Here is a 10,297-nt window from a genome sequence, read left to right as displayed (position 1 = left end):
GTTGGGCATGGACGGCCGCACGTCATCCCAGACGCCGCCTATCCAAGGCTCTAGACTGCTCCCGGGATTGTTGACAGGGTCCTCGGTCTACGATAGCTGAGGTATATAAGACACCCCTACGCTTTGACCTTCTTACATCTACACAACACCACTATAACTCACTAAACTACCCCTCAACTAAACAAACACCCCCTCACACAAGTCTCCAGCATGGCTCAGTTCAACGTGGGTCCTACCAAGTCACACTACCGCTGTTATCGTACTAACACTCCAAGATCACCCTCAAGAAGGACGCTCCCAAGGAGGAGCTCGAGGCAGCAAAGAAGCACGTCACCGACCAGGGCGGCAAGATCGTCAACGAGTTCACCCTCATCAAGGGCTTCACGTACGTACTGGCATGCCCACATCTCCCCGCAACACGGCTGACATGTCACAGTGCTGAGATCCCTGACGACGCCGTCTCAACCCTCGAGTCCAACGAGCACGTCACCGTCGAGAAGGACGCCGAGGTCCGTACGCAATAGGTCGTCTACACAGCCACCGCTGATGGGTACCACAAAGATCCAAATGTAATACCGTGAGTGACGATGCGGGGGCATGATGCATGAGCACATGATTTCATGGGTATATAGCGATAATTGACAGCCGTGCCGATAACTTGTCTTCTCCTCCCTCTGGTGTCTTCATTTCTGCTTCCTCCTTGCGCTCTCCTTGGCCTCCTGCACAGTGTCTACCCTCCCCACACCCCTCAAACTAAGGTACACATCGGTACCCCATCCCCAGAGACTTTGTACCGCAATACCCCCACCAAAGTATTCCGCGTAGGCCCTCCCCAGCGGCAATCCATAGCCCAGCCCAGCCAGACTGTTCACTCCATCACCGCCTGCTCCTGAAAAAGCGTTCAGCGCATCCATGCCGTTGGCTGAGTTATTACCACCTGAGAGGGTCGAGGTTGCTTGCGCGTCGTTGAAGGTCGTGAAGCTGTAGTCCCAGATATGCGAGAGGTTGTCGGGGGAGATGCCACCCCCTCGGTCGCGGATTCTTATTGTTACTCCCGGCGTGCTGTGCTTGAGGGGGAGGATGTTCGAGTCGGGTGGAGGCGATGTAGGCGAGTTGTTGCCTGTGAAGCGCTGCGAGACTTGGTCTACGTTTCCCTGGTCCTCATTTTCAATCTTCTTATTGCGAACGTCTTCTACGTTCTCGCTTCTCCTATCCTCAGGTACGAGTTCCGGAAGTGGGGCAATGGTCACTTCGATGGGTTCGCGCTCCATGCCACTCTCTACTGTCGCGCGGAACGCGTTCTTGAGCAGTTCAGTGATGATGTATTCGAGGTGAACAGGTATATGCGCAAATTCGTAGTCGGGTTCGCCGTTGATGACAATGGTCGGTCGGACGCCGTATTTCAGCTCGCAGATTTCGCCCACCACGTTTGCGCAATGATCTACAATCCTCGCAGGCCTGAGCCTAGTATCGATAACACCAATATATCCTGGGTTCTCGTCTACGTCGTGCATCACATCGCAATGCGGTTGACTGGAGAAATGCAGCGAGAGGTGTTGCTCTGCAATCAATCTCGTGCCTATGCGCGCTCGTAGATGCTCGTCCAGGAAACGCGTCACGTCCTTGGGACTGATGTACTTCCTAGCCTCTAAAAACCCTCTTGCCAGTATACTAATAGTATTGGCATGTGTTTGTACCAGGTCTGCCATGACCTCCGTAAACTTGACTTCCTCCTCCAGCGTCGTTATCTCCTGCTCGGCCCATGGTAAAAGCGTCGACAAGCTATGCATGTAATTCGAGTGTATCTTGGAGACATGAGGATTAGATACAACGATAAACGGGAGGTTGCGGAGCGATTGTATTCGGTGCGCGAGGCGGGCGGGCAGGATCGAGAGGGTAAAGTTGGCGGATGTGAGGAGTTGTTGGGTTGTGAGCGGAGGTCTTCCGTGTCTGTTGCGCACGCGACAACGTTAGCTAGGGTCTTTGGTAGATGGACTCTGAATCACGTCTGACAGTACTCACTTGACTAGATCGGCGAGCGTCAACGGATGCAACGGCAAGCTTGCCAAGTGCGAGATGTCGTTGTCGGTAACCGTCTTGGTATGCAGCTTCCGGTAGCAACTCCCTCTAGCAAACAATGCGCTGCATGTCTTTCTGGCCGTACGCGGACAGCACAGTCGTATCATCTGCGACTGAATAATTAGAGGCCGTTGAACCTGTGCCATGGCTCTGTGTTGCAGAGCTCGATGGTGGGTGGCTTTGTGGGTTGGTGTTGGAATGACTCGTCGACCAAGTTGTGAGAGGGTGAGAGAGATCTTGTGACTGCTAATCGAATAGAGTCATGCAAGTGCGATCGTGTGGCAATTTCCAAAGCTATTAATTGATCGCCATCACGAATGGAAGCTGTTGTTTGAAGGTCGTTCGGACCCGCTGCGTTCCATTTCGGCGGGAACTATTGAGTTGTGGGGGAAGCTTCACCAAGCTCAGCTGGGCATGCGGGATGCTGTAAGCGGTATGAAGTCTGATGTCATTTGTTCGACCAACAACATCCTGGAGCAGCCCATCAATACCACACTCATTCCACATAAAGGATTACAGTCGGCAATACTCACAGCGTGACATCTTGCACAAACAGACTATGCATAAAGTTACGAGGTTTCCAAGTGAAGATCGTATAGTTTAAAATAAAGTACAAGAACACATCTCATCGTTTTCTTAGAGGCGCATTGCCATGACACCCATAGTCTTTCGTCCTATACAATATAGAAGAAGCAAGCAACAACTTTTACCCTAGGCCAAAGCCGTTCAGCAACGCCACGCAATGCTCATACTCAATCTCCTTGTCGTCATATCAAACAAACGCGAATTCGAAGAACTTTTGTGAGGTAATCAAGCCTCTGGGTATATGTTTGTAAGACCTGTTGGAACACCAGAAACAATCGACTTTTGGCACATAATATCAAACATCGTGCGAGGAGCTGCTGATGGAACTGCGACTGGTACCATCGGTAATATGAGTCGCGATACTCATGCGCTGGAACGGCGAAACTAGGTTTTGTTCGCGAGATGGCGGACTCGACAAACCCTGACTTCCCGCTGGTGACGAAGGTGGTGGGTGGCTTGGCAGAGCATCATTTGCGCCGTAGCGCTCCCGGAGACGCTTGATCTCGCGAAGTCGGTTACGCCAGGATGATATAGACTCGCCTCCTTCACGAATGTACCATACACTGGAGAAGACGACCGCGTTGATGGCCATAAGGCGGCAGTAGTCAGCAAGGTACTTGCCACACAGAATCTTTGTCTCGACAGCAGGAGATATATCGGGGAAGCCTGACTTTGAAATGGTCTGGATCTTGTAGTAGCGATTCCTGCCGTCGGGATCTGCGTCCAGTCGACGGTCAACGAAACTAGCTCTAGACTCTGGGGAAATCACGATGTGTACGTAGTTGAAGGCGGACGGGAATGTGTTAAAATCGTAAGGTAACCCTGAGTCGTTGAAGATGATGTTGACAAAGTCGTTACCAATATGTCGTTTTTTGTTTGGGTATGTCATGTCGTCATCGCGGTTGGTAGGCATCATTGTAGGAATGTGGAAGACGAGCTCCATGCAGCGGTCGCGCCAGCAATAGGTAAACTCGCCATCAATATCCTCGCGAGTGTCCAGACCACCAGTGTTGAATTTTGCACCCTTCAGACGGCACAAGGTACCTAGGTCGCTAAGGAACGCGGTATACGCTGGGGACCCCATGTCGTTCATGAAGATGTCTCTTTCGTTCGTTTGGCCTTCGCCAATATAGATGACACCCACTTTATAGTTGTCAACCGTTGCGATTCGGTCGAACGTAGTGATAGCACGGCGTGTCGGCTCGTCATCGGGCAAAGGAATTGGCGGATTACTGAGGTCGAGCGGCGCGTAGAAGGATTGGAAGATGTCGTCTGGTAGAATTCCAACATAGGTGTTGGAGTAGAATGCTTCAGAGGCAAGGCCGATAGTGATCGGTACCTGGTGTCGCGGCGGTGAGGTAATTAGGGGCCGCACCTTGATGAAGCGAGTACCGCACTGTCAGTCGTTAGCAGATGTATTAACCATTAGCAACTCGCATGACGTACTGGCCGACGGGTTGTGACGACGGAGGCACCTGTCCTTGCCGCAGTCTCTATTGTTATAAGAGCATTACCAACGATCCAGGTCTTCTTCCAGACTTCGCCATCGCCAGGTTTGAAGGAGCTCTCCTCCCGCGTCGTCTCATCGCGATCTGTATATGCTACCATATTCATGATATCTAGAATGACTTGTCCTTGCTCTTCCATGACTTGCCTCCCAGAGCTGTCAGTATAGTATAAGTTCTTTGTGATCCACGGTATCTGCTTCGGACGGTCCTCCATCTTCAATGCCATGAACCAGAATGTAATGACGTGATACGCGAGCGAGTAAAGATACTGGGGCAAGTCGTCCTCAACACTTCTTGGCTTGTTTGCAATGGAATCTGACGATGCCGCAAAGTCTCGTGATGCACCACTATGCCGCAGGGTCCGATGCCCACTTTGCAACGAATGCCCATTGACCGTCCTGTCACGCTGGTCGCGTATGTGTTGTAGGTATCGGAAGCACACACCAAAAACCAACTTGAACTCATCTTCACGGAAGTTCTTAAAGAGCTCCGGAAGACGTGCTAAAGAAGTGAGGAACTCCAAGATGTGTATCGCCGTGGCCGGCTTGGTGATGATTTGCGACATTTTCTGAATAATGCTGTCAAGTGACTTGCTAACCGAGAGCGGGATTTCGAAACAGCAGACCGACAGTGCGTGAATACACCATTTTGAGGTTCTATCCCATTGTACGATGCCCTGCAGGAATGCTTTAACAAGATCGTCTTCTTCGCTCTTTTCGAAATACTCGTGATAGCTGATGATGATAGTCAGTATGTGAAACAGGCACACTGCAACATCAGCCTTTTTCAGAAGCGTGTGCGGCGGAGGTTCGTGGAAGCTCGCATTCCGCACCTGTTCACAAAGAACATTCCGCAGCATCTTGAGCTGAGCAACACAACTGCGAACCAGCGCTTGGTTCGAGAGTTGAGGTCCAAGATGGACGAGTACATAACTATAGATCTCCCAATCAGGTGGTCTCTGTAGAAGTGAGATGATCAACTCGAGCCACAGTGTAATTTCCATGTCTAAGATGTCATCATCCAGGGGATATTTTGCCGCGTCAATGTGAGAGAACACGACCCGGCTTGAGTCAGATGGAGGTTCCTCAGGTAATCCTTTGGGACCAGGATACATCCACAAGGGAGGTATCGGTTTCGAAACACGACCGGCTGGAGCAGTTGTGCGGCCTGTATGTCGATTGAGGGAAGACCGAGGACTTGAACCAGAAGTCTTGCGTTGCTCGCGCCACGAGAGAGTATCTTCTGATCTGCTATAGTCACCCGCTGAGCCTTCATCCATCTTCTCCGGTGCAACCGCTGTTTCCTCGGTGCGGCAAAGTTCAGCGGCAATCCTCTGGCCTTCAGGGTCAGAGCTGACTATCAGAGCGTGGCGGGCATCAGCGCGCAAACGAAATAGTAGTTTGAGAGCAGTAAGACGTGCATCATGCGCATAAGCGTCCCTTCCAGCAATTTGCCGTAGTAGTTCGTAAAGAATGCGTGTCTTTTGCGCCGAATGTGTCACGCTTCGAGTGAAGAGCCGTACGTAAGCAGTTGCGATGATGTTGCAAGGGGAACAACCATCTTCTTTGAGAAAAAAGGGGTGAGACTGCCATGACGGTAGAGAGGACGTCATGGAAGCTTGTGGGCGGTCCAGACGTCGCTGTAAAATGAGAACAATGTGTGAGAACCGGGCCGTTGATGCTTGATCAGCGACGTTCATCGCGAAGTCCACCAGTTCTTGCAAGACTTCTATGTCCTCTTCTTTTTGGATCCGGCTGAGAAGAAGTTCTTCGGACTCCAATACTATTTGGCTCGAACACAATAACTCGACAGCATCGTGCGTTTCCCGTAGCGACTGGATTACGAGCAATCGAAGTGAGCGCGGTCTTGTAGCATCGTCGAAGATACCAGAGACCAGACGGTGGCAAAGATCAAGCCACCCGGCGTTCGAAGGGTTGAGGTAGCGTCCGGTGGCAAAGTATTGTATGACCCTCTCCGCAGTCGCATCACTGATACGGTGTGAGATTAGCAAGAAGAGCTCCATCACAGCCTCGCGTTGGATGAAGTCGAGTGCGTCGCTCATATGATCTAGTTTGACCAACACTTGATATATGCCGTCATCTGAGTCACGCCGAAAGAGCTCCGGGTGGGGTGCAGAAGCGTCGCTGCTATGCTCTGCTCTGCTAGCATTGGATGAGCTGTCTCCATGAGGCGACATCTGTCTTTCAATGACATCCTTCTTTGTGTCGCTCCCATGATCTGCCAACCTAGTCATCTTGGTTCGGATACGCTCGTCGTCACGTTCTGCACATACACGTAAAACTTGTAGCATATCTCCCAAGTCACTTTCCGCAAGTAACAGCTCCCTCATGCCTTCTTGAGCTAGAACCGCATCTATCAGACTGACGACTATCTGCTCCTGGTCGGTGCCTGGTATCTTGATGGAAGCGTTCAAAGCTGGGAAGAGCAAGGACAGGGGCACTTTGGGCAGCTCATTTCGGCCGTCCTCTAAGAGGAGAAGGCGCAAGACCAGAGTCGTGCCCCTGTACATGCTCTCTAGCTTCCTCTTGAGCCCGTCGTTTTCCAAGGTCTCTCGGCTTGGGCCGTCCAGGAGCATATGCAGCAGTTCGGATATAGCAGCTTGACCAACATGGGACTTGAACAGATTGCTCAACGTATTCCAGGCTTGATCCTGAAGTTCGGTGATTCTCTTGTGGATTTCACACAAAACCTCGAGACACATGCGAAGTGAGCGCCTCGGGATATGAACGTAGGTGACGATGGTGTCGAAAAGCTTGACACCGCACTCGACATCAGGTCGATGAGTTGTAGCCCTGCAGATGGCGACGGTCCGTCGTATGAGAAGATCCAAGTCATCGTCGGTAAAGACCTTGGCGTTGAACTTGCAGATGTCGGTAGCATACTGGAAGGCTCGAAACATGTTTGCGGCTTCTTGGGGAGGGTTGGCGGTACTCCTTTTCCCATTCGCTTTGCTCCTCATTCCGCGGAAGGCATCACAACTAGCCTGGAAGCAGCTGTCCAAGGAGGTCAGGATGAAGGAGACCATGCCTGACTCGCACGAATCGATGTCGCGCCCATGATTGGTGAGGGTGGTAATGACTTCAAGTCTCCTGTCGAAGAAGTGGTCGTTCTTACGCAGACAGGCGGCGTCGAAGAAGAGAGTGCGCTCGATGCTGGCCAGGTCTGACAGGGACGCACAGCTCTTCAGGAGCTTGTACCCCGCCTCTGCGACATCGTCTGGCTGTTCGGGAAGGAGCAAGTCGCTTGCGACAGACCATAGCCCCAGTATGTTCTGCACGGGATACGCCTCGAGGATGTCACATATCTTGTCCACGGCCACGGCGCGCTCGGCGAAGGGGCGGTTCCGATGCAGCTGCTCGATCAGGTCGTCGAGTTCTGGTGGTCCGCCGGTAACAGGCTTGCCCGTCCGCTGGCCTGTGACCTGGCTGATGCGCTGAAGGGTACCGTCGGCTGAGTGCGGGCTAGGGATGGAGCCGGGACGTATGGTGCCCAGCGAGGGAGTGCGCGCAGGCGTGCTGGTGGCAGACGAGACAGAGGGCGGCGGCGTCGGGCTCTTCAGACGGCCGCCCGTCAGAGAGCGGAAGGCTGTGAAGAGCGCCTGGGTGGAGGAGCGGCGGTCGGGCGTGTGGGGGACATGGTCGGGCGGCGGAGACATGCGTCTGGGTGTCGCGGATCAGCGTCGCCGGGTGAATGTCTAGTAGGTAGGCTCCAGGACTGCCGCTGCAAAGGCTAGAGAAGAGAGCTGTGAGAGTGGCGCAGGCGCATCGAGTCTATCATGGGTGCTGGTCGGCGGAGAGGCGGGGCTGTCTATGGTGCCCATTTAGGAGTGGGGAGGGAACGCGGCTGCACGGGACGAGGCGGCGACGGGTTACGCCTGGAGAGAAGACGAAGTAGTGGCGTGCTCGGCGAGGAGAGAGCAAGACAGCATCTTGTCGTGTCATGGATGCTCTCTCGGAAAATCATCTGGGGTTATGTACCTAATCCCTGTCCACGCCAGAGCTCTTCCTACAGTAGCGTGTCAGTCAACGCCCCAGGTCAGTCAACGCCCCACCCCACCAACACAACAACACAACTTCAACGCGTCATAACTCCACCAATATGGATCCGATTCAAGAAGCGATTGAATATATCGAATCGCGCGAGCCAGGAGATGATTTCTCGTATAACAAAGTTGCTGCCCAGTTTGGTGTTGAGCGCAGTACGCTCGCCCGAAGACACCAGGGTGTGCAGGAGCGGAAGGGCGTCTCCCATCGATCCCTACACCCAGAACACGAAGCCGAGCTTGTACGATATATCGAAACGCTTACCGAGAGACGTTTGCCACCTACAAAAGTCATGATACAGCAGTTTGCCAGCCAGTTGGCTGGCAAACCGGTCTCCGAAAGCTGGGTTGCCCGGTTCCTCCGCCGTCATCCCAACCATCTCATCTCTCGCTCGGGCAAAGCTATGGCCAAGGAGCGTACAAAAGCTGATTCAGGGGCAAAGTACAGCTTGTATTTCAAGCTGTTACACGAAAAGATGGAGGAGTACAACGTCCAACCGATACATATATTCAATATGGACGAAAAGGGGTTTCAACTTGGCCGGGTTGGTAGAACAAATCGTGTATTCAATAAGAAGCTTTACGAGTCAAAAGGGGTAAGGCAAGCACTTGAAGATGGCTCCAGCGAGTGGATAACGGTTGTGGCTTGTATTTGTTCGGATGGGAGCGCTTTGAGTCCAACGCTCATCTTTCAAGGAGCCAACGGAGCTGTTCAATCGAGCTGGGTTGACGCTGTACAAGCAGGAGAACACTCAGTATTTACTACGTCATCACCCTCCGGCTGGACCAACAACGATATTGGGTTAGCTTGGCTCAAACAGGTGTTTGACCGAGAAACTAGACGGCATGCTTCAACTGGGTATCGATTACTACTCCTTGACGGCCATGGATCCCACGTAACCATGGAGTTTATTGAGTATTGTAACGACAACAAGATCCTCTTGTTTGTATTACCCCCTCACGCTACTCATACGCTTCAACCCCTGGACGTTTGTATGTTCAAACCCCTTTCGAACGCTTACTCAACCCAGTTGATGGGATACCTCCAGGACAGCCAGGGGTTACTCAATTTGACCAAAGGAGACTTCTTCCCGCTCTTCTGGAGGGCTTGGGGTAACGTATTCAAACCTCCACTCATCAAGAAGTCGTTTGAAGCCACTGGTATATACCCAGCCAACCCGGACGTTGTACTCGAGAAGTTTGCCCAGCAAGCTTCAGACTCCGACAGCAGCAACTCAGTACTATCGGGGAGCGATTGGCTCAAGCTCAAATCAATCGTACGCCGTGAGGTGAAGGATCAGAGCAGTAAGGACGTCAAGAAGCTTCAACGAAGCTTGTGCCACATCTCAGCTCAAAACAGTATACTCCAAGAGGAGGTCAGAGGCCTCAGGCAGTCCCTAGCCATCAAGGAGAGGCGACCAAAGCAGAGCTACACCCTCCAGCTTGACGAGGACGAGGTTTACCATGGGGGAGCCAAACTGTGGTCGCCCAGGAGTGTACAACGAGCTCGCGATCGTCGGGCATCACAACAACAACAACAGGAGCTTGAAAAGCTTCAAAAAGCCAAGCAAGCCGAGATCAAGAAGGCAGCTCGCGATTGTGATCTTCAACTTAAAGCTTTGAAGCGTGTTGAGCGGGAGAAGGGTTGGGAGGAGACCAGAAAGCGGAAGGCTGCAGAGAAGGCCGAAAGAGACCTCAACAAGAGCCTCCGCGACGCCCAAAAAGCTATACAATTGCCCCCAAAGGGTAAGCGCAAAGCTTCAAAACCTCATAAGCCAGCTGCAAAGCGTCAGAAACGTGTTGGGGGTGGTACAGCCTCTGTAGGAGCCCGGGTAGTTGCACAGCCAGTTCCACCAAAAACCACCAAAACGCGGGTAATCCGCCGCCCAAAAAAAGATTTGGACTAGCGCAAAGTTTTCGCAGGCTATTATATAGTATAAATCTACTTTTGCGCAATTTTATCACGTTTTGTTGAGGCGTTATAGCTGCAATACTCATGAAGCTGTTGTGTTGTGGGTGGGGCGTTGACTGACCTGGGGCGTTGACTGACACGCTACTGTAG

The 10,297-nt window shown here is 52.4% G+C and overlaps 4 protein-coding genes across 4 annotated transcripts; 2 read left to right on the top strand and 2 right to left on the bottom strand.

Annotated features, from left to right (window-relative positions):
• Positions 1-191: 191 nt before the first annotated feature.
• CC77DRAFT_1021337 (hypothetical protein) lies at positions 192-672 on the top strand. Its single transcript, XM_018525243.1, has 3 exons — positions 192-225; positions 276-385; positions 437-672. The coding sequence occupies exons 1-3, from the start codon at positions 211-213 to the stop codon at positions 522-524; spliced, it is 213 nt and encodes a 70-aa protein (XP_018384584.1). The 5' UTR covers positions 192-210; the 3' UTR covers positions 525-672.
• Positions 226-2,592, bottom strand: CC77DRAFT_149304 (alpha-ketoacid dehydrogenase kinase). Its single transcript, XM_018530301.1, has 2 exons — positions 2,023-2,592; positions 226-1,950 (listed from the first exon to the last, which is right to left on the bottom strand). The coding sequence occupies exons 1-2, from the start codon at positions 2,223-2,225 to the stop codon at positions 684-686; spliced, it is 1,470 nt and encodes a 489-aa protein (XP_018384583.1). The 5' UTR covers positions 2,226-2,592; the 3' UTR covers positions 226-683.
• Positions 2,593-2,653: 61 nt separating this feature from the next.
• Positions 2,654-8,143, bottom strand: CC77DRAFT_1021335 (hypothetical protein). Its single transcript, XM_018525242.1, has 2 exons — positions 4,111-8,143; positions 2,654-4,060 (listed from the first exon to the last, which is right to left on the bottom strand). The coding sequence occupies exons 1-2, from the start codon at positions 7,846-7,848 to the stop codon at positions 2,960-2,962; spliced, it is 4,839 nt and encodes a 1,612-aa protein (XP_018384582.1). The 5' UTR covers positions 7,849-8,143; the 3' UTR covers positions 2,654-2,959.
• On the top strand, positions 8,071-9,399 carry CC77DRAFT_149120 (hypothetical protein). The gene is made up of 3 exons (XM_018530299.1): positions 8,071-8,831; positions 8,977-9,228; positions 9,285-9,399. Exons 1-2 carry the CDS (start codon positions 8,292-8,294, stop codon positions 9,040-9,042), a joined length of 606 nt encoding a protein of 201 aa, XP_018384581.1. The 5' UTR covers positions 8,071-8,291; the 3' UTR covers positions 9,043-9,228; positions 9,285-9,399.
• Positions 9,400-10,297: the final 898 nt, after the last annotated feature.

This window comes from Alternaria alternata (genome assembly GCF_001642055.1).
Source record: "Alternaria alternata strain SRC1lrK2f unplaced genomic scaffold CC77scaffold_13, whole genome shotgun sequence".
Taxonomy (NCBI): domain Eukaryota; kingdom Fungi; phylum Ascomycota; class Dothideomycetes; order Pleosporales; family Pleosporaceae; genus Alternaria; species Alternaria alternata.
Note: the sequence above shows the minus strand (reverse complement) of the source record. Positions and strands in the feature narration are given on the sequence as shown.

Excerpts from the sequence above, each read along its gene's own strand:
- CC77DRAFT_1021335 (XM_018525242.1), bottom strand. The coding sequence starts at position 7,848 with ATGTCTCCGCCGCCCGACCATGTCCCCCACACGCCCGACCGCCGCTCC. Across the intron at positions 4,061-4,110 it reads TCGTCACAACCCGTCGGCCA|TGCGGTACTCGCTTCATCAA; the intron begins GTACGTCATGCG and ends AACGACTGACAG.
- CC77DRAFT_149120 (XM_018530299.1), top strand. The coding sequence starts at position 8,292 with ATGGATCCGATTCAAGAAGCGATTGAATATATCGAATCGCGCGAGCCA. Across the intron at positions 8,832-8,976 it reads AGCTTTACGAGTCAAAAGGG|CAGGAGAACACTCAGTATTT; the intron begins GTAAGGCAAGCA and ends ACGCTGTACAAG.
- CC77DRAFT_149304 (XM_018530301.1), bottom strand. The coding sequence starts at position 2,225 with ATGGCACAGGTTCAACGGCCTCTAATTATTCAGTCGCAGATGATACGA. Across the intron at positions 1,951-2,022 it reads ACGCTCGCCGATCTAGTCAA|ACACGGAAGACCTCCGCTCA; the intron begins GTGAGTACTGTC and ends CGTGCGCAACAG.
- CC77DRAFT_1021337 (XM_018525243.1), top strand. Across the intron at positions 386-436 it reads ACCCTCATCAAGGGCTTCAC|TGCTGAGATCCCTGACGACG; the intron begins GTACGTACTGGC and ends GACATGTCACAG.